The 24,694-nt window shown below is 42.6% G+C and overlaps 2 protein-coding genes and 1 long non-coding RNA gene across 23 annotated transcripts in view; 1 reads left to right on the top strand and 2 right to left on the bottom strand.

Annotated features, from left to right (window-relative positions):
• The window catches only part of CD109 (CD109 molecule), a 195,056-nt gene extending 183,455 nt beyond the window's left edge, over nt 1–11,601 (bottom strand). For 2 of the 10 annotated variants that reach the window (XM_070558925.1, XM_070558929.1), the window contains exons 1-3: nt 11,269–11,559; nt 10,182–10,231; nt 5,426–5,679 (exon numbers count right to left, since the gene is read on the bottom strand). In XM_070558925.1, the coding sequence (XP_070415026.1) occupies nt 5,426–5,565 (140 nt within the window). In that variant the 5' untranslated portion in view covers nt 5,566–5,679; nt 10,182–10,231; nt 11,269–11,559. Of the gene's footprint in view, nt 1–5,425; nt 5,684–10,181; nt 10,232–11,268 lie in introns of all 10 variants that reach the window. The other 8 variants (XM_070558935.1, XM_070558936.1, XM_070558927.1 and 5 more) reach the window with 8 other exon arrangements.
• SLC17A5 (solute carrier family 17 member 5) overlaps nt 11,602–24,694 on the top strand; it is a 69,672-nt gene continuing 56,579 nt past the window's right edge. For 5 of the 12 annotated variants that reach the window (XM_070558940.1, XM_070558946.1, XM_070558945.1 and 2 more), the window contains exons 1-3: nt 11,626–11,835; nt 20,411–20,607; nt 22,338–22,571. In XM_070558940.1, coding sequence (XP_070415041.1) covers nt 11,739–11,835; nt 20,411–20,607; nt 22,338–22,571 — 528 coding nt within the window. In that variant the 5' untranslated portion in view covers nt 11,626–11,738. Of the gene's footprint in view, nt 11,836–19,671; nt 19,877–20,410; nt 20,608–22,337; nt 22,572–24,694 lie in introns of those variants that run through there. The other 7 variants (XR_011522502.1, XR_011522503.1, XM_070558941.1 and 4 more) reach the window with 4 other exon arrangements.
• On the bottom strand, nt 17,436–19,550 carry LOC139073599 (uncharacterized). The gene is made up of 3 exons (XR_011522504.1): nt 19,417–19,550; nt 18,167–18,282; nt 17,436–17,881 (listed from the first exon to the last, which is right to left on the bottom strand). It is a non-coding gene; the product is annotated as an uncharacterized lncRNA (long non-coding RNA).

Genomic DNA, 24,694 nt, shown 5'->3' with positions numbered 1-24,694 from the left:
ACTCAATTAGTTCTGCATTTTTCTTTTCACTTAAATTGCTGGAAGAGAAAACCAGTGTAAATGTGTCCCATTAAAAGAACACCTAAAACAGGAAAATTCAGCTATCCCTCAACAAAAGGATTATTCATAGCTTCTCTAAAAATAGCAAACTCTCATTTGTCATCTTAAATTTGGTTGAATTTATATAAAACTTTATGAACACATCCATTGGAAAATAAGGTGGTATTGTATTAATTGGCAGGTTATCACGATGCCATAACACTTTCTAATACCAAGATTCTATTCACCTCAGAAGGTCTTTTCTGTGATGAAACAACTTGTTTCTAACCCAGTATATCTTTCATTAGTCAGAAAATGTATGTGGACAGAATTCTGACCAACAAAGACAGGAAGGGCTGACTCAACAGCACTGTGGCTTCACATATTAGAACAGATATGAACCCTAATCTTCTAATCTGCCTGAGTCATTCAATTTTTAGTTGCTTTGCATGCACTTTTAGCTTATTTCTGAAAGTCATTCTGTGTCCTATGCTTCTTGTTGATTTTTCTCAGGTTATTTACTATCTGTTCCACTGATATTTCACATTTGCAAAAATTTATTTTAAATTCCCTGAAGTTGAAAAGATAAAACTATGACATATCTTCTTAAATTTTCCAGGGTATTTAAATTTTACATATCAGCCTCTTCCAGGCTTTTCACAAAGGCAACATTACTTATATCCTTTTTTTAATGTGACTGCTTTCTCAGCTCCCCTACAGCAAGTAAATGAAAAAAATTGACAAGGGAAATGCCATATAATTTTTAATCAGCAATTGACAACTTCACATATTATATACCTACCACTGAAATGACTCAAGTTTTAAGATGCAAACTTTGTAACATATCAAGTGTACAAAATTAAGGAAATTATGAAGAAGCACTATCGTAGGATGCGAATACTAGGAAAGGCAATAGATCTGAGTTGTAATAGTGGCTCTCATTGACCTCAGATCACTGCATTCAGTTGTCATTTGTTTGTTCCCCTCTGTAGGACGGCTATACTACTACTGCTACAAGAATCACCCGATTGTTAAGCTGTAAAGCACTGAGGAAATTTAAACTCTGCCATGAAAACAATCGAGTGCATGCTATCATATAAGCATACCAGCAAACTGTGCACATTGACCTATCTTTATATTTTGACCAGTCTGAGGACCCCTAACAGCACAGCCACCTAAAGGAAGCAGGATGTGGAAAAGTATGTTCAGATTACTCATTTTTTAAATTCCTTCCTAAATATATTATTGCTCTTCCTTTGGAATACATTAATCATATACTACTTGCTCTCTAGAAAATATAAATAAAAATGTGTCCTCTACCTTTCATAATTGCTAGAGGAATATTTATACTTTCCTTGGACAGTAACTAAGAAATATTTCCTTGAAGATACATTTTACTTATAAACTCCTTGAAGGCAGAAACCATGTTTATATATCTTGTATAACCCATAGCAACCAGGACAGGGCCTCACCCATAACATGAGGCTCCATAAATCCTTTTAAAGCTGTTCTCTCTGCTTAGAGTTAGGAATGGAAGATAAGTAAATCAAGGTTCCTATCCTCAAGGACTGACTCACACACTGTGACAATGTCTTAGATATCTGTAACCCAATGTGCTATAATAAAGGTATGTACAATATACACGAGAGCATGGAAAATAGATTGACAAGAAACCTTTAAAGAAAAAGTGACATTTTAGTCTCAAAGGACAAATAAGAACTCACCACACACAAAAGAAGCAAAAAGGCACAGGGAGAACACGGTGCATATAAGGTTCAGTGAGTGTCCATGTGTGAAGCACAGAGCAGGCGCAGGAAGTGGTAGAAGATGAGACAAACACTGGGGCCAGTTTGTAAGGGTCTTGTGTTCTATACGAAAGAATTTGGATTTTATCCTCTAGACAAGTAGTCTCCAAAGTGGGGTGCACTCACTCAAGAGCATATGCAAAATGATTTAGAGAAAAATCAGAACATCTACTTATCTTTTTCATCCTTCTTAACTTTAAATATTTGTTGAGTATAGTGTGTGTGTGTGTGTGTAATTTGTAAAGAAAAATACACATGGATGGTTGGCTGCACAGTCAAAATCTTTATTGATGGAGTACACAATCAAAAAACGTGAAGAAGGGCCAGGCCTGTGGCTCAGTGGTTAAGCTCATGCACTCTGCTTCGGCAGCCTGGGGTTTGCTGTTTTGGATCCTGGGTGCAGACCTACACATCACTCAAGCCATGCTGTGGCAGTGTCCCACATACAAAAAAAAAAAAAATAGAGGAAGACTGGCACAGACGTTAGCTCAGTAACAATCTTCGTCTGGCTAAAAGAGGAAGTTTGGCAACAGATATTAGCTCAGGGCCAACCTGCCTCACCAAAAAAAAAAAGTGAAGACCTTGGTAATAAGCTACCATCAAAGGGTTTTTAAAGAGAGGTTAAAGCATCAGGTCTATATTTTAGAGAGAGAACACTGAGGTACATGTAGATGATACTTTAACAGGGAAAAGGGGAAATATTTTTCCAGCTTTATTGAGCTGTTGATATATAACATATGTAAGTTTAAGGTTTACAACATGATGATTTGACACATGTGTACATTGCAAAATGATTACCACAATAGGCTTGGTTAACACCTCCATCCCCTCACATCTCCCTCTTTTTGTGTGTGGTGATAACATTTAAGATCTACTCTCTTAACAACTTCCAAGTTGTTATATACAGTATAATACAGTATTGTTAATTATAGTCACCACGGTGTACATTAGATGCCCAGAACGTATTCATCTTCTAACTAGGAGTTTGTACCCTTTGACAATCCCCCATTTCTCTCACCCCTGAGCCCCTGGCAACCACTATCCTACTCTCTATTTCTATGAGTTCAGCTTTGTTAGATTCTGCATATAAGTGAGAACACACAGTATTTGTCTTTTTCTGTCTGACATTTCACTTAGCGTAACGTCTTCAAGGTTCATCCAGGTTGCCACAAAAGACCGGATTTCCTTATTTTTTGTGGTTGAATAACATTCCATTGTATACATATGTGTATTTGGGTGGAGAGACAGACAGACAGACAGACAGACATTTAGGTTCTTTCCATGTCTGGGCTATTGTGAAAATGCTGCAATGAACATGGGAATGCAGATATTTCTTAAGAGGGTATTTTCATTTCCTTCAGATATATACCCAGAAGTGGGGTTGCTGGATCAAACGGTAGTTCTATCTTTAACGTCTGGAGGAACCTCCACACTGTTTTCCACAGTGGCTGCACCAATTCCCATTCCCACCAGCAGTGCACACTCCCTTTTCTCCACAGCCTCACCACCACTTGTTCTCGTCTTTTTGATGACAGGCATTCTCACAGGTGTGAGGTGATATCTCATTGTGGTTTTGATTTACATTTCCCTGATGATTACCGATGTTAAGCATTTTTTCATGTGCCTGTTGGTCATTTGTATGTCTTCTTTGGGAAAAATGTCTGCTTAACTCCTTTGCTCATTTTTAAATTGGACTTTTTATTATTTTGCTATTGAGTTGTATCAGTTCCTTATATAGTTTGGATGTTAACCCTTCATCAGATAGATGGTTGCAAATATTTTCCCCCCTTCCATAGGTCGCCTTTTTATTTTGCTGATTGTTTCTTTTGCTGTGCAGAAGCTTTTTAATTTGATGAGGGCCCACTTGTTTATTTTTGCTTTTTTAGCTTGTACTTTTGATGTCAGATCCAAAAAATCTTTGCCAAGACTAATATCAAAAAGCTTTTTTCTCTACGTTTCCTTCTAGTAGACTTAAAGTTTTTGGTCTTACATTTAAGTCTTTTATCTATTCAAGTTAATTTTTGCAAGTGTTAGAAGATAGAGATCCAATTTCATCCTTCTGCATGTAGTTATCCAGTTTCCCAACACCATTTATTAGACTATCGTGGGTTTATTTCTGGACTCTGGATTCTGTTCCATTGGTCTATGTCTATTTTTATGCCTGTACCATACCATTTTGATTACTATAGCTTTGTAATAAAGGTTGAAATCAGGCATAGCAATGCCTGAAAAGGAGAAATATTGCAAGGAGAATACAAGAGTAGAGAGAAACCTTAGGCTTAATGGAAATTTTCCTGTCAATCATATCCTTTTGAAATATTTTAACACTTCTCCTTACATAAGTACATTAGCTCATTGTTTTAGTTAGGCTAATCTGTATGGTACAAGTTTTAGTGTTTCTTCTTTGCATAAGTCTATTTTCTGCGTAAATATTTTCACTAATACTACTGACTAAGTTACAAAGAAACTATGAGAAAAAACTGATCATTAGAATTTAATCCAAAAAATTCTGCGAGGAAAAGGTGTCCAAATAGTGAAATGTTTCTTCCACATAATAATGTGATATAATATAAAGAAAATAGTTACTAATCCTAGAGGTTCAAAACCATAAAATGACAAAGAATTTAGAAATTAACCTGAAGAAATCAACTCTTGGAGTGACCTCAGCATCACGGTTGAGTGAGCTGTTTCCTTAGTCTCTCCCCGCTAAGTTACAACCAAACAGACATTCATTAACCAACAGAGGATTCCCTACAAAGCATAGTAGGACATCTGAGAGATCTATGCAGCCACACATCTGAAGGATGGGGTACTGGATCCCCAGGAAGGAGTGGAAGGAGGTGAGTAGATCCCCTCCCCATCCCCAGCAGCAGCGGTCTAGGTCACGGGTGCTCACACAGCAGGTGGTACGTGACTGTAAGAGGAGGCAGGGGAGCAGGCAGGTGTGCATGTGAATGCTTTCACTTTCGGAGTGCAGCCCATCCCATGGGAATGCTCCACACCAAGTTGTGCAGCACAGCCACCACATGGGCACGCCCACCCAGTGCAGCAGCCCAAGTGAACCACCCATTAACGTAGAGCAGGCAAGCAGTGAAAAGAAAGAGCCCCTAGCCCCACATAGCGGACCAGCTCAGCTGATCCCCAGCCAAGGGAACAGATCCACAACAGAGCACGTGCCTGTGTGTATGTGTGACGTGCCAAGCAACTGTGATCAGCAGGAGAACACAGAGCCCTATCAGCACAACTTCCAGCAGACAAAGCGGGTTCAAAAAACACAGCTTTTTCCCCCTACCCCCAGGGGTGGCAGGTGGAATCTGCAACCTGATACTACCACTATGCACTGGCAAAAGGTCACTTCTTCAGACACCATGAAGAAATACATTAACACTCCGGAGCAGAAGGAAAATGACAAGTCTCCAGAAACCAATCCTGAAGTCATAGAAATTTACAATGTAAATGACAGTAGAAACTCCATAAGGCTATCCACTGACTTCTCAGCTGAAACCCTACAGGCTAGAAGGGAGTGGGACATTATATTTAAAGTGCCAAAAGGAAAAAACCTACAGCCAAAAATACTCTACCCAGCAAGGTTATCCTTAAGAATCCAAGGAGAGGGGCTGGTCCAGTGGTGCAGTGGTTGAGTTCGCATGTCCTGCTTCTGCAGGCCAGGGTTCGCCAGTTCAGATCCTGGGTGCAGACATGGCACCACTTGGGGAGCCATGCTGTGGCAGGCTTCCCACACGTGGAGTAGAGGAAGATGGGCACGGATGTTGACTCAGGGCCAGTCTTCCTCGGCAAAAACAGGAGGATGGGCAGCAGCTAGCTCAGGGCTAATCTTCCTCAAAAAAAAAGAAAAAAGAAAAGAATCCAAGCAGAGATAAAGAATTTCCCAGACAAGCAAAAATTAAAGGAGTTTATCACCAAGAAACCAGTTTTACAAGAAATGCTAAAGGGACTTATTTAAGCAGGAAAGAGAAGACCACAAATAGGAATAAGAAAATTATCCCCCCAAAAAGGCAAAAAAATACAGTAAAAAAGTACAGTAAAGGTAGATCAACCACCTATGAAGATAATATGAAGGTCAAAAGATAAAAGTACTAAAATTACCTATATCAATGATACGAGGGTAATAGAAACCCATACACAAAATAAGAGTTTAGATATGATATCAAAAACATAAAATGTGGGAGGAGAGGAGTACAAGAGTAGAGCTTTTAGAAAGACATCAAACTAAAGAGACCATCAACTCAATATAGATTGCTATATACATAGATTATTATATATGGACCTCATGGTAATCACAAACCAGAAACCTTTAATAAATAGACAAGTAATCAAGAGATATACCCAGAAGTGGGATTGCTGGATCAAATGGTAGTTCTATTTCTAATGTTTGTACCAATCCTGGGTATAACAATGCTAAAGAAAGTCATCCAACCACAAGGGAAGAGAGCACAAGAAGAAGAAAGGAATATAGAAGAACTACTAAAACACCCAGAAAAAGTAACAAAATAGCAATAACTATATACTTATCAATAGCTACTTTAAATGTCAATGGGCTAAATGCTCTAATCAAAAGGCATAGGGTGGCCAATTGGATAAAAAAACAAGACTCATATATATGCTGCATAAAAGAGACACACTTAAGACCTAAAGACATTCACAAACTGAAAGTGAAGGGGTGGAAAAAGATGCTCCATGCAAATGGTAATGAAAAGAAAGCTGGGGTAGCAATACTTATATCAGACAAAATAGACTTTAAAACAAAAACTATAACAATAGACAAAGAAGGGCACTACATAATGATAAAAGGAACAATCCAACAGGAGGATATAACACTTGTAAATATCTATGCACCCAACATAAGAGCACCTAAACATGTAAAGCTATTATTAACAGACACAAAAGGAGAAATAGACAGTAACACAATAATAGTAGGGGACTTTAACACTCGACTTACACCAATGGATAGATCATCCAAAGAGGAGATCAATAAGGAAACACTGGCATTAAATGACACATTAAGCCAGATGGACTTAGTAGATATGTATAGAACTTTCCATCCCCAAACCACAGAATACACATTCTTTCCAAACGCATATGGAACATTCTCCAGGACTGATGACATATTAGGCCACAAAACAAGTCTCAATAAATTTAAGAAGATTGAAATATACCAAGAATCTTTTCTGACCACAAAGCTATGAAACTAGAAAACTACAGGAAGGAAATCAGAAAAGCCCCAAATATGTGGAGATTAAACAAAACACTACTGAACAAAAATTGGGTCAATGAAGAAATCAAAGAAGAAATCAAAAAATACCTGGAGACAAGTGAAAATGAAAATACGACATGCCAAAATGCATGGGATACAGCAAAAGCAGTTCTAAGAAGGAAGTTTATAGCAATACAAGCCTACCTCAACAAACAAGAAAAATCCCAAATAAACAATCTAACAGTGCACCTAAAGGGACTGGAAAAAAGAACAACAAAGCCCAAAATCAGTAGAAAGAAGGAAATAATAAAAATCAGAGTAGAAATAAATAAAATAGAGACTAAAAAATAGAAAAAACCAATGAAACCAACAGCTGGTTCTTTGAAAAGATGAACAAAATTGACAAATCTTTAGCTAGACTCACCGAGAAAAAAAGAGAGAAGACTCAAGTAAAGATGATCAAAAATGAAAGATGAGAAATTACAATGGACACCTCAGAAATACAAAAGATTATAAGAGAATACTATAAAAAGCTATATGTCAACAAATTGGATAATCTAGAAGAAACAGACAAATCTTATAATCATACAATCTTCCAAAACTGAATCAAGAAGAAATAGAGAATTTGAATAGACCAATCACTAGTGAGGAGATCGAAACAGCAATCAAAAACTTCTCAAAAAGTAAAAGTCCAGGACCAAACAGCTTCCCTGGTGAATCTACCAAACATTCAAAGAAGACTTAATACCTATCCTTCTCAAATTCTTCCAAAATATTGAAGAGGAGGGGATGCTTCCTAACTCATTCTACAAAGCCAACATTATCCTTGTATCAAATCAGACAAGCACAACACAAAAAAAGAAAATTACAGGCCAATATCACTGATGAACAGTGATGCAAAAATCGTCCACAAAATACTAGCAAATCAAATACAACAATACATTAAAAAGATCATACACCATGATCAAGTGGGATTTATTCCAGGGATGCAGGGATGGTTCAACGTCCGCAAATCTATTAACGTGATACACCACATTAACAAAATGAGGAATAAAAATCACATGATCACCTCAATAGATGCAGAGAAAGCATTTGACAAGACAGAGCATCCATTTATGATAAAAACTCTGAATAAACGGGGTATAGAAGGAAAATACCTCAACATGATGAAGGCCATATATGACAAACTCACAGCTAGTATCATTCTCAACGGAGAAAAACTGAAAGCTATGCATCAAAGAACAGGAACCAGACAAGGATGCCCACTTTCACCACTCTTATTTAACATGGTATTGGAAGTCCTAGCCAGAGCAATCAGGCAAGAAAAAGAAATAAAAGGGATGCAAATTTGAAAGGAAGAAGTGAAACTGTCACCATTTGCAGATGACATGATTTTACATATAGAAAACCCTAAAGAATCCACTAAAAAACTTTTAGAAATAATAAATGAATACAGTCAAGTCACAGGATACAAAATCGACATACAAAACTCAGTTGCATTTCTATACACTAACAACAAAGTAGCAGAAAGAGATATTAAGAATATAATCGCTTTTACAATTGCAACAAAAAGGATAAAATATCTAGGAAGAACTTAACCAAAGAGGTGAAAGGTCTATACCCTGAAAACTATAAAACATTCTTGAAAGAAACTGAAGAAGACACAAAGAAACAGAAAGATATTCCATGCCCTTGGATTGGAAGAATTAACAGAGTTAAAATTTCCATACTTCCTAAAGCAATCTACAGATTCAATGCAATCCCTATCAAAGTTTCAACATTTTTCACAGAAAAAGAACAAAGAATCCTAAAGTTTATATGGAACTACAAAAGAATCCTGATAAAAAGGAACAAAGCTGGAGGCATCACATTCCCTGATTTCAAAATATACTACAAAGCTACAGTAACCAAAACAGCATGGTATTGGCACAAAGACAGATACACAGATCAAGGGAACCGAATGAGAGGCCAGAAATAAACCCACACATCTATGGACAGCTAATTTTTGACAAGGGAGCCAAGAACATCCAATGGAGAAAGGAGAGTCTCTTCTACAAATGGTGTTGGGAAAACTGGACAGCCACATGCAAAAGAATGAATGTAGAGCACTATCTTACACTATATAAAGGAATTAACTCAAAATGGATTAAAGACTTGAATGTAAGACCTGAAACCATAAAACTTCTAGAAGAAAACATTGGGGGTACACTCCTTGACATCCTTTGACATTGGTCTTAGCATATTTTCAAGTACCATGTCTGACCAGGCAAGAGAATCAAAAGAAAAAATGAACAAATGGTACTACATCAAACTAAAAACCTTCTGCACCGCAAATAAAACCATCAACAAAACAAAAAGTCAACCCAACCGGGTCAGCCCAGTGGTGTAGAGGTTAAGTTTGAGCACTCTGCTTCAGTAGCATGGGGTCTGCAGGTTCAGATCCTGGGCAGGGGCCTACACACCGCTCATCAAATCATGTTGTCATGGCGTCCCACATAGAAAACAAAAATAGAGGAAGACTGGCGCACACGTTAACTCAGGGGCAATCCTCCTCAAGCAAAAAGAGGAAGACTGGCAACATATGTTAGCCCAGGGTGCATATTCCTCACCACACACACACACACACAACCACAGACAACCTAACAACTGGGAGAAGATATTTACAAACCATCTATCTGGTAACGGTTTAATATCCAAAATATACAAAGAACTCATATATCTCAACAACAAAAAAACAAATAACCCAATCAAAAAATGGGCAGAAGATGTTAGACATTTTTCCAAAAAAGATATACAGATGGCCAACAGGCACATGAAAAGATGTTCAACATCAGTTAATTATTATGGCAATGCAAGGCAAAAACTACAACGAGATGTCACTTCATGCCCCTCAGAATGGCTATAATTAACCAAACAAGATAAAACAAGTGTTGAAGGGGATGTGGAAAAAAGGGCACCCTCATACCCTGCTGGTGGGAGTGCAAACTGCTGCAGCCACTATGGAAAACAGTATGGAGATTCCTCAAAAAATTACAAAAAGAAATACCATATGATCCAGTTATTCCACTTCTGAGTATTTATCCAAAGAACATGAAAACACGAATGCATAAAAATGTACGCACCCCTAAATTCACTGCAGGATTATTCACAATGACCAAGACTTGAAAACAACCTAGGTGCACATCAAGGGAAGAATGGATAAAGAAGATGTGATATACATCAGATTGGCTATAATTAATAAGACAAGAAATAGTAAGTGTTTAAGAGGATTTGGCGAAAAGGGAACCCTCACACACTGCTGGTGGGAGTGCAAACTGGTGCAGCCATTATGGAAAGCAGTATGGAGCTTTCTCAAAAAGTTAAAAAGAGAAATACCCCAAAACCCCATCTATCCCGCTACTGGGTATTTATTCCAAGAACACGAAATCCTCCCCGGCGGCCCCACCCCTCCGCGCTCCGCCCAGGGCCCCCCCCCCCCCCCCCCGCTCCTCCCCGGCTCCCCCGCGGCGTCCCCGCTTCTCCCCGGCTCCGCCCCGCTCCTCCCCGGCTCCTCCCGGGTCCTGCCCTGCTCCTCCCCGCTCCTCCCCGGCTCCTCCTGGGTCTGGCCCGGCTCCTCCCCGCTCCTCCCCGGCTCCTCCTGGGTCCGGTCCAGCCCAGCTCCTCCCCGCTCCTCCCCAACTTCTCCTGGGTCCTGCCCTGCTCCTCCCCGCTCCTCCCCGGCTCCTCCTGGGCCCTGCCCTGCTCCTCCCGCTCCTCCCCGGCTCCTCCTGGGTCCTGCCCTGCTCCTCGCCGCTCCTCCCCGGCTCCTCCCGCTCCTCCCGGGCTCCTCCTGAGCCCTGCCCTGCTCCTCCCGCTCCTCCCCGGCTCCTCCTGGGTCCTGCCCTGCTCCTCCCGCTCCTCCCCGGCTCCTCCTGGGTCCTGCCCTGCTCCTCGCCGCTCCTCCCCGGCTCCTCCCGCTCCTCCCCGGCTCCTCCTGAGCCCTGCCCTGCTCCTCCCCGCTCCTCCCCGGCTCCTCCTGGGTCCTGCCCTGCTCCTCCCGCTCCTCCCCGGCTCCTCCTGGGTCCGGCCCGGCGGCGCGCAGGGGGAGGCCTGCGGAGACGCACACACCCCAGGTTCTGAAGGCTGAACCAGGTGACAGTGCCCAGGTTAGGCTGTCGTGACCTCCAAAAGCGGCAATTTCATAGGCCTCGGCAGTACGCTTCCACTTACTGCTTTTCCTCCTCCAAAGCGATTCTAGGGACAACAGGCAGTCACGGCGGACGGTGCCAGGTTGCCAATAATCACGGCACTTTACTACGGATAACAGAGCGTCGCGTCGGCTGCGCCCCGTCCACCGCCCAGATTCGATCCGCGCCCTCCCCGCAGCTTGTGCGACGCCCGGGCCCTGCCCGCCTCCAGGCTGCCGCTCACCCCGCCCCGGAGCGCGAACCGCCGCGGGCGGCACTGCCCCTGAGGCCGCGGCGCCCGACGGCACGCGCCGGCCGCAGCTCCCAGAATTCCGCCGATGCGCCCGACCTCCCCGGAGCTGCCCTAACCTAAGATGGCGGCGGGCGGAGTCGGCGTGCCCGCCTCGGGGCGGGGCCGGGCCGGGGGCGGCGCCAGCTCCGCCGGCAGCCTTGGGCTGTCCGGGAGGACCTCTCCTTTCCGCCAGACACGTCGCGCACCTGCTCTTCTGCAGCATGATGAGGTCCCCGGGTCGGGACCCGGCCCCCAGCGATGGCGAGGAGGCTTCGGACAGCACGCCGCTCCTGCAGGGCGCCTGGCCGGCGGAAGGCGGTGAGCAGCCGGAGGCCCGGGGCTCCGGGCGCGCGGTCCCCGTACGCGGCTGGCCAGAGTACCTGCGCTCTGGGCCGTGGGGCGGGGGGCTCGGGGAGGGGAGCCCAGTCAGGGTCCTCTCAGCCCCGCCTGCCCCGGGGTGCGGGCCCGGGCGGGGTCCGCGAGGCCGCGGGCCGGGCTGCAGGCTCGGGTGGGGCCTCGGCAGGCGCAGTCCCGCGGGCCTGGGCTCCTGGCGATCTTCGGTCGGTCGGTCGGAGCGAGCGGGGGACCTCGTGGAAGAACCAGTTGGGGCAGAATCTCCAAATCGGTGGGCCAAGGGCTGGACGGAGCCGCTGGCTCTTCCCCTTGTCACCGCCGGGTTTCCGCAGTGCCTGTCCGCCAGCACGTGATCTGGTGCTCCTTGGGCGAGGAGGGGGGACAAAAAAGGACTGAAGTTAACATTTGTGAGTATGGGGAGGACAATTACTGCATAACCCAGCGAATATCTTGAAATTGTGCAGTAAAAGATTAAAAGTAGTGCACAGATTTTTTTTTTTCGTATAGCATTCTCCGATTTAAATTAGGAAACGGTTTGGTTATCCTCAAGGTGGGATATCTCTAGAGCTCTACGGTACGTTGCCAGAGGTCCTGCGATCGGAGAGAAGGTACTTCGCAACTCATCTTCCCTGAATTTGGGAAGATTAAAATATTTTGCTATTTGATGCTTGTGTAATGTAACTTCTGTAAAAGTAATTAAACCTGAAGAATAAGTCAGTTTTAAAGATGTGAGCGTGAAAAAGAGTTGAATTAGAAATTTGACTTTTGCTGACCAAAACTAGTGTGCGTAGTCCTGTGGTATCTTTTGTATTTGTTTTTAACATTACCGGATGGTGGGAGTGGAGGTGGCAACGTTTTAGCCCCATCCGGCAGCTGGGAGCTTATTTTAGTGGACGCCCAATGTAAATACCGTACCATGGTGACGTTATACCTGGAAGCTGTGTTTAGTTCTGTAAACTGATCTTTTCCTATGGCATATAGTGTTAGATTTCTAAAATCTTTTTTGTAAAATAGTCTACTATGGAAATACAGAAACAAATGCCATGATAAAGATATTCCCTAGAGACTATTATATTCTGTTGAAATTTGGGGGGAAAAAAATATATATAAAATCAAATTTTAGCTCAAATGTTAGACATCACTGGTTGTCAGCAAAATGCAGATTAAAACCACAGTGAGCCATTACACACCCACTAGAATGGCTAAAATTAAAAAGGCTGAAGACACCAAATGTTGGCAAAGAGATGGAATAACTAGAAGTCCCATACATTACTGGTCAGAGTGTAAAATGGTGGAACTACTTTGGAAAACTGTTTGGCAATTTATTTTAAAGTGAAACATACATTGCCATAATACCACACAATGTTTTTAGTAGCTTTCTTCATAACAGTAAAAAACTGGAAATAACCTAGATATCCATCAACAGGCAAATGGGTAAACAAATTGTGGTATATCCATACAATGGAATGCTAGTCAATAATAAAAAGAAACTACTGATACACATAACAATGTGGATGAATCTCAAAAAAACACTGAGCAAAATAAGCCACCATAATAAAGCACAAAATTCTGCTCTGTGTCTGGAGTGCTGTGAGCAGGAGGACATGAGAGGAGCACTAGGAGAAGAGAGATGGCGAAGATAAAGATGGGTTTAACAACTTGATAGGAGGTGCCAAGGGTTACCTCATTGACTGTGCATGTCCTAGCTTTAGTAATAGTGTCTACCATGTCCAATCTAGTAGGGGAAACAAGACCTTTGGTTATATTTTTAATTAAATTATGTTCTGTATATTCACTGCACAGTTAAGAAGGTGTGGGTGTTTAAGAAAAAAACCTTTCCATCCAGAATTAGTTTTTAAAAATTTTAGTGCCTGAAGGAGTAAATCTTTAGCAGTCTTTAAAACTTCTCTTTCCATACGTATGTATTCATTTTATTTATCTTGTGTATTTGTTTCTGGAACGGACCAATATGAAATTAGCTGTACCTTATCTGTGCTTAAGTGTATAATTTTGTTTTGCAGAAGAGGAAGGCTGATAAAATGACAGTCATAAAATTATACAGCAGTAAAAAGAGCACAGAGACTGACTGCCATCTGGTGGCGCATCATTTTATACGTAGACAACAGACGGCCGGGGAGGTTAAGTTCCCAAAGATTGCGTGTAGCCATATTAAGAACTAACCTGAGAGTTATGGATTTTTGTCCCATCCTCCTTCCTTGACACAACCCTGCCATATTTGTGTTATATTTGAGAAATTCCTATTTGCAAAATGCTTAATCATTTTTACTTGATCCTTCACAAATTTGAAAGTTCCCCACTCCACCATGAGTAAGAGGACACGGTTTTAAATTATGCATAGTTTAATTTATTAAGAGAGCTAAAGTTAGGATATGTTTCTTTCGTGTTAGTTATGAATTTTTAATTCAAGTTGATAGAATAGGACAGAATTCTCAGTGACGCAACTATGGTTTGCCTGTCAAGCATTTGCTTTTACTTAACTTGGTGAATTTCAGAGATGGATCCTAAAATGATGGGGGAAGGGTGGCTTCATGCTGATAAACAATAGGAAACCTATAGATTTTTGTGCCTAATTTAGGTAGGAGAAAGGGCGGGGATTGGGCAAGGAAGAGCAAAACTTCCCCTCCCACACATAAAAATTTTCACCCTCACACTTTCCACCATTTGAAGGTTTACTTTTGTATGAATGAGAAGAGTCTTGTATTCAGTTAAGTGGATTTTCAAAATACTGTTGCATCAAACATGTGCTCATTCGTGTTAGGAGAAATCAGCTTTAGGGCTTCTGAGACATTTCTTTGTGTTTAAAGGCAGAGCGGGGATCTGGAGCCAAAGTGCCTACCTGCCAAACTCAGCTCCACCAGCTGGCCGGCTGTGTGAGAGTGAGCCATTCCCTCACCTCTTTATGCTTCCTTATCAAGGAGTCAGGGAGCGTAACGTGCCCAGATTACAGGCTTGTTGTGAGGATGAAATGAGCTGGTGGAAAGTGCTTAGAATAGAGACGGGCCTGCAGTAAGTGTCAGTGACCATCATACCAGTGAAGACACTTGGATTGTGCATCTCCCAGAGAAGCTGGGCACCGCAGAATGAGGCCCCTTCTTCACTGTCACACGCTATTGGAACTTGTGATTTTCTAGCTTATAGTCGTGCATCCTGTGCTTTGTTTTCATTGGTTTTGTTTTTTGCCTCTACTATTCCATTACGGGGGTTGCAGTCAAGGTTCGGTTACACAAGCATTGTTTCACAAATATGCTTTGTGTGCGTGTATATAGATTTACACTACAGTATGAAGTGCTGGTAGAGAGCAACCAACCGTATTACAGATGAAAGCAAACGGCGTTGGGACATGTTATGGTAGTCAGTGTTAATACTGAAGTGACTGAGTCCATTTTAAGGGAATTTGGTGTTTACATAAAGGGGTATTAATTTGGGAGCTAGGAACATATAAGGGTTTATCAGGAATTAATTATGCATAAGGCAGGGTAAGACTAGTTGAATATTACACTTTTTAAAAGCAGAACTTATTTTATCCATTTTAGATAGGAAATCTGTTTAATGCAATTCCCTGGCCAAGGGCGCTCACAATCCAGTGCCCCACCTCTGGAGAAGGTCGTCATCTTTGTGTAGGTCTGTGCCCCTAACCATTGATTTTCCACCTCAGTCTCAGCCTCTCACTGCTCAGTACCTCCTTGCTCCTCACCCAGGCGCGTTCCTCCCCACTGCCAAACCCTTCCACAGTGAATTAATGCCTGACATCCTCAGGTTTTCATCAGCCTCCCTTCACTGCCTGCACCTCCTTGCTTCAACAGAAACCTGGCCTTCTGGGCATACCACTCTCACTGCTGTCACCAGCGGTGATTATTTTCTCTTGCCTTGTGCTATTTGATGGGATTGACTCCTTCTTAGTCCATGTGGTTTCCAATAATTACCCCTCCACTCTCGGTGCCTTTGGACTAGACCACTTTTCCCCTACATTGTTGCATCTTCTCCCCACTTCTGGCACTTTGCTTCATTCATTAAAGGCTTTGCCAGCAGACACACTTTTTCTTTTTGCCATCTTCTACACTCTAATTCCTGCCATTATCTTGAGTGACTCCTCATCCAACACCATGTCCCCTCAGTTCTTTGGACTCCTACATGTCTAATGACTTGCTTGCCTCCTTCGGTCACCCCTTGGACCTTGTCGTCTCCCATAATTGCTTTAAGTACAACTAGGCTTCCTTCCTACTTCTCTGCATAACTACTCTACTTTGACCACTCTCTGACTTCATCTGGACCTTCCACCCACTGACTCCTCATTTTTTTGTGGAAAGATTCACACGTATACAAAAGTAGAGAGAAAATTCTCTTTTATCTATTGTCAAGAGTACTTCAGGGGCTGGCCCCGTGGCTGAGTGGTTAAGTTCACACGCTCCACTTCGGCAGCCCAGGGTGTCGCCAGTTTGGATCCTGGGCGCAGACATGGCATCGCTCATCAGGCCATGCTGAGGCGGCATCCCACATGCCACAACCAGAAGGACCCACAACTAAAATACACACCTGCGTGCTGGGGGAATTTGGGGAGGCAAAAAAAAAAAGAGTACTTCATAGGTAGAATTGTGGATTTCAATCAAGTGACACCTCTCTACTTTTAAGCCTCCAAAATGTTTGCATACCAGCCCTCCCAGACACAGTTCTAGGCACTGGAGGTGTACAGCAGTGAGCAAGACAGAAGAGCTCCTGCCCTCCTGAGCCTTTGTATTCTAGTGCTCATTTTCCCAAACCATTAGCCCCTTCCATTTTACTTCTTCTTGGGTTGGAATTACAGTATTTTCTTGTCCATACTCTAAATTTCCTTGCTCTCTGCTTCGTCACCACATCATCTCACTGCCAGCTGTCTGCTTTCCCAGTGCCTGCCTCTGAGTACAGGCATGCAGTGGTTCAAGGTCACACACCAGGGCCGATTGTGCCCACCAGTTTGGGCTGGGTGTCTACTCACTCAGCAATCCGATATGTTTCACTGGGAACTTCACACCCCCACTCTCTTCAACAACTTCTTTCTTCTTTTCCCAATTCCTAATTTCTCACGAATGAGAACCTCAATTCCTAACAAATTACTTCAATTCCTAATATCCAGAAAAAGCAATAATAATAACAATTCACAATTATTGAAGGCTTATTACGGGTACCAACTCAGTTAATCCTTATAATAACCCCTTTTATTGACAAAATGCTTGAACTAATACTGAGCACATAATAAGTGCTCAATAAATATTAGCTATTAATTTTTTGTTAGGAAACTCAGTACCCACTGTGCCACTTACTACAGTACCACAGTCCCACCACATCAGATCTTGGAGTTCCCACTCTTCCTGGGCTCATCTTTCTTTTTCCCTCCTTCTGTACCTGCTGCTGCCTTTCTTGTATTGCTCTCCCTCCTCTCACCTGCCTGGTCACTTCACGTTCATTGATGAAGACTTTGTGCAAATGTTTTCTCCAAGAGGCCCTCACACACACACACACACACACACACACACACAGGCAAATTAATGTGACTCTTTTGTCCCTTGTTAGACACGTATGTAGCAGCTTCTTTTATTGGTATAACTTTGTCCAGGGTGAACAGGAAAGGAACTCCCTTTCCTGAGTGTCTACTCTACTGCCCTACACCATTTCATTTAATCCACCACAACCCAGTGAGGTGGATGCTGGTCGCCTCACTTTAGAGCTGAGCAACCTGAAAGTGAAAAGTAGTAAGTCACTTCCCCAAAGACACACTGCCAGTGAAAGTTAGAACTGAAATTCACTCCTGGGCCTGCTTCACCCGAAATTAGCCTGTGTCCTTTCAGCTACGCCCATTCCACATTCCTAAGTTTATACCATATTTTAGCAGCTGATGTTTGGATGGGTGCTCTGTTCGTTACGCAAGCATGGTTTTGCTTTGAACTCGATTTCAATGTGGCGGATGCTTAATGGCTGTTCTCTTCGTCACGCAAGCATGCTTATGTTGGACCAACTGCAAACATGATCCAGAGTCAGACATGTTTTGCTCTGTCACCATACTTTCTTGAAATGAAATCTTTCTGACTGATCTGTAATCAACAACCATTCTTATAAAGCTAGAAGTCATTTATTTTTAATATTTCTTGAAACCGCATAGTCATATACTTTGACATCTATATTGGCTTTTTATTTTCTGATTTTTGACTGTGCCCCAAAAAGTTAAAGCTGCCCAATTCATAGCTTTTTCTAGGTGAGACTTTCAGGTAATATCACGAGTAATTGACATCATTTTGCTTACCTTCCCTTCGCTTCTCAAGCTTCTAGCCCCACATCCTATTCACATGATAATCATATCGTAGTCCAAATCAAGCATCACATGGGGAGAAACTGATAGCATACAGTAAAACAAGGTCACTGCAAATAGGGACAGAATGGAGTAAAACCTTTCAAGTCAGAGTAGCATAAAATAAAGTGTTTAGAAAAAGAATTTCTGATAACTCCACCCCTCCCTCTCACCTACTCCCACATCTAATATGTAGGCAAGGCCGTCAGTTCTGCCTTTAAATTTTATCTCAAATCTGCCCATTTATCTCCATGGCCTCTGCCTCATTCTAGTTTAAGCCACCCTTGTCTTGACCTGGAAAACTACAATAGTCGCTGAAGTGATCTCCCTGGGTCTGCATCCCCCACCGCCTGTCACACTTCTCCCCCTTTGTCGTCTCCACGCAGCACCCAGAGAAGCTCTTGACACCAAAAATCTCTCATCACTCCTCTGCTGAGGTAGGTAATGAGCTTTGTAAATAGTACCTTAGCGAAGCAGACGGTGTGTAAATCTGGATTTTTCTTGCTCCAAATTACTCAAAGTAACACATTTTAAGTGCCCAAATTTGCCAAGATTGTGAGACCCCAGACCACACTCTGTGCATTATTGTCTGACACAGAGCGATGATAAAGAACTGTGCTCTCCTATAAAGCATGCCTTGCAGTATCCGGACTGTCCTGAACTAGACAGCTACCCATTCGGCTGGAGCAGAGAGCAAATGTGTCTAGATTCAGATAACGCACACAGTGTGAATAGAGCCTCAGAAACCCTGTTCTCACAGGCCTGGACCTAACTGTGGCGATAGTGCCGTCACTCTGATAGCCGCCCCGCTAAGGAAGAAGTCAAGAGTGCCAGAGGAAAAGTTCTCTGTTAAAGATGTAAATCTGGCACAGAGGGGAAACAGTGACAGCAGTTGTTAAGTGTGTGAGGGTTGGTAGAAAAGTGAGTTAGATCATAGTATATTAACATATCCCTAAATATAGTTGTGCCTTATTCATTAACGCTTCAGTCTGAAAGGTTACCGAGACCTTTGTACTCTGAAAAATGTACTCATGTTTGAGGTTGGGCGAGTGAAATCACAAGGATTCCTGAGTAGGAGAGAACACACATGTATAATGTTACTATGTCATTTCCAAATAAAAGCACAAATATATTCATATATATGTATTTAACTTTAACTTATTACTAAATGAAATAGGTGTTCGTACCTTTCAACAGCTACTTACCAAACACTCTGTGTTTACCACACTTAAAGGTGTAAGACCCTGGATTAGCCGCTTTCTCTTTGTCACTAAGGGGTCTGTCACACTAGTCAGCTTCCTGAAGTCCCATCCCCTCGTCATTTCTGCAACTCAGTAAAAGAAGAGAAAAGAAAATATATGCATAAGATTAAAGTTATATTTAGAGTAAAAAATAAGTCAGGCTCCTCCTCTCACGTGGTCCTTCTCTCATTGGTCCCTCCAGCCTGCTCTGCCTCCCCTTTCCATTGTTGTGGTGCATTCCCTTATTTTCCTTTTTGCTCGGGGCCCTTTAAGCATGATCAACTGAGCAACTGTCACAGAAGTTGCAACTGTCGTAGATTCTGCAAGTTTGCTTCTGGATTCTTAAACACATTTAGTTTAGGAGAGCCCTAACTATTAATCATGGCTTCTGATTCAAGCCCAGCCTCTGAGGATACTTTTCAAGGTAAGAATTTGTGGAGAGGGTTTTCGTGCGCTAGCTTCGGCTGTGCATTTTGTGTGCTGTGCTATGTTTATGGTGGGCTGGCCACCAACCCATGGTCAGCAGTACACGTGCTGTGCTATAGTGAGCACTCGAGTACTTACTGGCCATGTTTTAGAGAGTTTTTCAGAAATAATGATGCCATTAAACCCCCTTACCTACTTTCTCATATTTTGCCAGCCAACAGAAACTGGGGATTCAGTTTTGACTCTGGAATGGAGATTTTTCTGAGCAGAGTTCATAAAGTTCCTGCCTCCTAGTTTTAAGAAACTGTCTTACAGGTCAGGCTCTCGTGTCTTAAATGTGTATCAAAACTACAGATACTGGGAACAGATTCTCTCTGATAAATGTTTTTAGATATGCTTAATCTGAGAATATTCTCAGAAAAATATTCATGGTTTATGAATTTGTGCACTTCTGAAAGGTCATCTTTCAGTGATTTGGAGAGTATCATCTGTTATTCTTTTAATGAGAGTTTTCCCCTAATCTTTCTTTCAGCTCCGGTGTGCTGCTCTGCTCGTTACAACTTAGCAGTTTTGGCCTTTTTTGGGTTCTTTGTTCTCTACGCGTTGCGTGTGAATCTGAGTGTTGCGCTGGTGGATATGGTCGATTCAAATACGACTTCAGCAGATAACGTAACTTCCAAGGAGTGTGCAGAGCATTCTGCTCCCGTGAAAATCCTTCGTAGGCAAACGGTAAGTGATATTTTTTAAGCAAACAATCTTAATCCTAAAATACGTCCAAGTAAAGGTATTGAAAGGCCTTTCTGTATCCTCCAGAAACCACGAACACTTTCTTCATGTCCCCTCTGAGGCGCTGTCTTTTGTGTTTTCCCGGCATCTGGTTGAACAGTAACTTGTCACTATAGCTCCTGTGGCTGTGCTGTAACGCACATTTTGAAAGTTGTTTTTCACTTTCTTCTATTAACATACCATCCTTGAAGAGAATTTGGAAAAACCTGTTTGGCATAACCAGAAAATTGGGTTGTTTTAGATGTTGCTAAATAGTTTTTGTAGGACTATTATTTTAGTACCTGTTTTACTTACAAGATTCCTGTGGAAGGACAGCTTAGATCATCTCAACTGCAGAATGAAAGATAAGAATGGGGGCATTCTTTTCCAAAATTTACACATGCCGAACCTAAGCTACTTAAATCATTTTGCCTGCCTCATGTTATAGTGGAATTGATAAGTGTGCGTTTATCATTTGTTCAAAATTGAACTTTACAATCTTGAAGTATTTTATTTTGCTTATCACACGAGGAGACAGTACAGAGAGAAGGACTTGTGTCCTTTGTTACGAGTCTGTTTTCGTCCATTGTGGGTGCTTGCAGAGGAATGGATCACACTTGGGCATGTCTCCTCCGCCCTTTACAAACAAGAGCGTCAGGCAGGGAAGAGGTTTTCTCCCAGACGAGCACACAGACAAAATAATGACTTGTCAAGAATGCTTATGTCTGACTTCAGTACCGTAGCTGAATACATATTTGGGTGCATGTCACCCACTTTCCCCACTCCACCCCGTGACCTGTAATTGCTGGACAGTTCATGCAGTCCTAGAGTACTACGGATGAGCCACAAATTGGTAGCTAAACAAGGATAATTAAGGATTTGCTTTGTGTCTCTCCCTTTGGCGAGAGCTTTGCTGATCCAGCTCCTTTTCTTCACCTGCCTTGTGTCAACAATAGAAAGAAATCCTGGAACAGTTCTTGACACCTTGGCTCGATTATACAGCTCCAGGTGTTAAAGATGTCAGATATTCAGATCAGTCCCTAAATCTTCACTATTACCTTAGTATGTGCTGCTGCTAATTCAAGGACATTTCCTAGTCAGGGGAAGTTTATGGCTTTGTTTAAATTCTTGCCCTTTTGTATTGTTCTATATGCTTCTTCAAGTGCTGGGTCTGAAATGGGGGAGATATTAATGATCTATATCTATGCATACTAATAGCCAACATTAAGTGAACCCTTAGTGTGTCAGGCCTGCTTTCATGTGCCTTTGTCATTTGTTCTTCCCAGATCACAAGTCCAGTAAGGAATAGAGCTGGGCTTGAACCCAGGCCTGTCTCACAAGCCTGGTTCAGCCACTTCAGTCCCCTGTTTAGTAGCTTTCTGCATTAAGCCTGTCCCTCTTGTTTGAGGCTTGTTGGTCGTGGTCCCTACAAAGCCTCTACAACTCATTTGATAGCCTAGCTTATAAAATAGCAGGCCTTCCTGAGGTTTATAGCTTTCAGTTATTCCCCATTCAGTCCTGGAAACTGCATGTCTGTGTCATGGTGACTTACCTGCCGAGTGGAAAGTTTGCACGTGCTTCAGTCTAAAACGGTGCTTCAGAATTGCGTGTATGTGTACTTACATGCCAGTGAAAGAAAGAAGCTGTTTAGTAAAGGTCTTAAAAGCTGGTTTTTCTCCTGCTGCTCTTTCTAGGGTAAAAGGTACCAGTGGGATGCAGAGACCCAGGGGTGGATTCTCGGCTCCTTCTTTTACGGCTACATCGTCACGCAGGTTCCCGGGGGCTACATTGCTCGCAAAGTCGGGGGGAAGCGGCTGCTGGGGTTTGGGATCCTTGGCACTGCTGTCTTCACCCTGTTCACGCCCATTGCCGCAGATTTTGGAGTTGGAGCTCTCGTTGTGCTCAGAGCACTAGAAGGACTTGGAGAGGTAATTTTTTTCTCTCTTTTGTTTTTCTTCTTACCCTATATCATCTCCTTGCCCATTCTTTGGTACGAATATGAACCTAAAATTGACATTGGAGGATAACAGGGATTTATTCTTTAATTAGAAAAATGATTAACTAGAAAATAACCCAAGTAGGTTTTGTGTGTGGTCAGTGAAGTCTCAAGTGGGAGTGATGCGGGGACGGTGAGCCGAGAAGTCGAAAGAAAAATTTCTTGGACTCTCAAGGTCTGGCAGTAGTGCTCTTTTATTTAGAAAATAGTGTGGAATAGCATGGGGACAGACCCATGGGCAGTAAAGAGCTGCTGCCCTGAGTTGAGGGTTAGGGCTAAATTTATAAGGCAGGGGTACGTGACTTATTTTTACTGGAAAAAGAAAAGATGATGTAAAAAGTCATTAAATGATTTCAGTGCAGATGGGGTCTGGTTATTGTGCGGTCGTATAACTTTAGATACGAATCTGATCATATAGATCAGCATGTAAGTGAGGATGCCCTGGGCTTCTCTCCCTGGGGCAGCCCTAATTCATAACATAAAAATCCACCGGGTCATATAGTTCGGCATGTAGGCCAGGTCACCTTGGGCTTCTCTACCTGGGGCAGCCTTAATCCACACCATAAAATCCATCGGGTCATATAGATTGGCATGTAGGCCAGGTCACCTTGGGCTTCTCTCCCTGGGGCAACCTTGATCCACATCATAAAATCCCCCCTGAACCCATTTGGCCCCGAAATCTTTTGGGGATATGGATGATGGTCAATCTTCTGTAACTACTTCCGGCTGTACAAAGTCGTAGAGCTGTCCCTAAATGGGGCCATAGGTATAGGAAGGAGGTTCAGAGGACCGGAAGGCTGCACCCGTGGAGTCCAAGGCTGACAAGGTGTACAGATCCTCTGGAGACGAGAGAATCGTTTGACGAGAGGTGGTCCAGGAGGTGAAACAGTGGAAGACAGAGCAGGTCCAGTGCTGTTGCAGGTTGGGTAGGTTAGCAGGAGGAGATATAGTAAATGTAGTTCTACCCTGCATCCAGACGAAGCCTAGGGGGCATCGTCCAATCCATCCAGGTGGTAGCCAAGGCCATAAGTGGGAGCCACATAACTACTGAGTGCCATTAGGGGCTAACCAACGTATGCTGGGCCGCCTATCCCAGTCAGGCCCAAACCAATCAGTATTTTTTTAAGGCTATGATATGAGAACACATGTAACGGGGAATTTTCCCCATAGGTCAGGTGCTATTAGGCCATGTGTCACAGGTGTGATTGGTTTGTTCCCAACATAGAGTGGCCTTTTGACTGAGTTGACCACTAATAGGAGTGAGACAAATATATTCGTCCCAAATTTGATATAGTCCATCCTGTGTGTATCGATAAGTTGGGGACTTTACCTTTGGAACTTGTTGTTTATGATCCACCTGTGACAAGGCCAATCTAGTTAGTATTTGGGCAGTAGTATTGAAGGAAAAGGTTTGATTGTGGCCAGGGAGCTCCCAGGTATCAGAGATGGATGGCCACAAGGAGACATTATGATTAGTAATAGATGAATCTTGTAGAAAAGAAGAGCTAGAATCTAATATCCATGAATGCGTACTATAGCTTCTGCTGAAACATAATTTTTTCTCTCTAAAATCACCCTCATTTTTACAAAAGATAGGCAAATTAAGATTAACTGGTTTGCAAAATAAGTGTAGTTTCAATAAAACTTGATCCAAGTATTTACATAAGTGCAGCAAGAATAGCAATTGATTATACAGGCTCTTTTAAATCTGCTTTGCTGGAATTTTTTTATGAGGAATCTCAGATTGAACTGTAAAGGCCTCTCGAGGCCAGAAAAGCCAAGCCAAGGACTTGCCATCAGATTTTGCCTGCAATACCTACAAGTTTGGGTGGACTCCTCTCTTCTCGAGGTCCCCCAAAATATTCTGAGGTTCCTTGCACCTGCCAGATAAGCAAGCTTCCTTACTTACCAGGCAAGATTGCAAGAATCTCTGTAAACAAGGTACCAGGCCCATATTTCCAAGTGGCTTTATTTCCAGAAAGTCCAATCTTTGTTCCTGAAAAGCTGTCTTGTCATGTCTGAGCCTGTATGTTTCTCTCAAATATGACATTCCAG

This window comes from Equus przewalskii, chromosome 9 (assembly GCF_037783145.1).
Source record: "Equus przewalskii isolate Varuska chromosome 9, EquPr2, whole genome shotgun sequence".
Classification (NCBI taxonomy): domain Eukaryota; kingdom Metazoa; phylum Chordata; class Mammalia; order Perissodactyla; family Equidae; genus Equus; species Equus przewalskii.
This window is presented reverse-complemented; position numbering and strand designations above follow the sequence as displayed.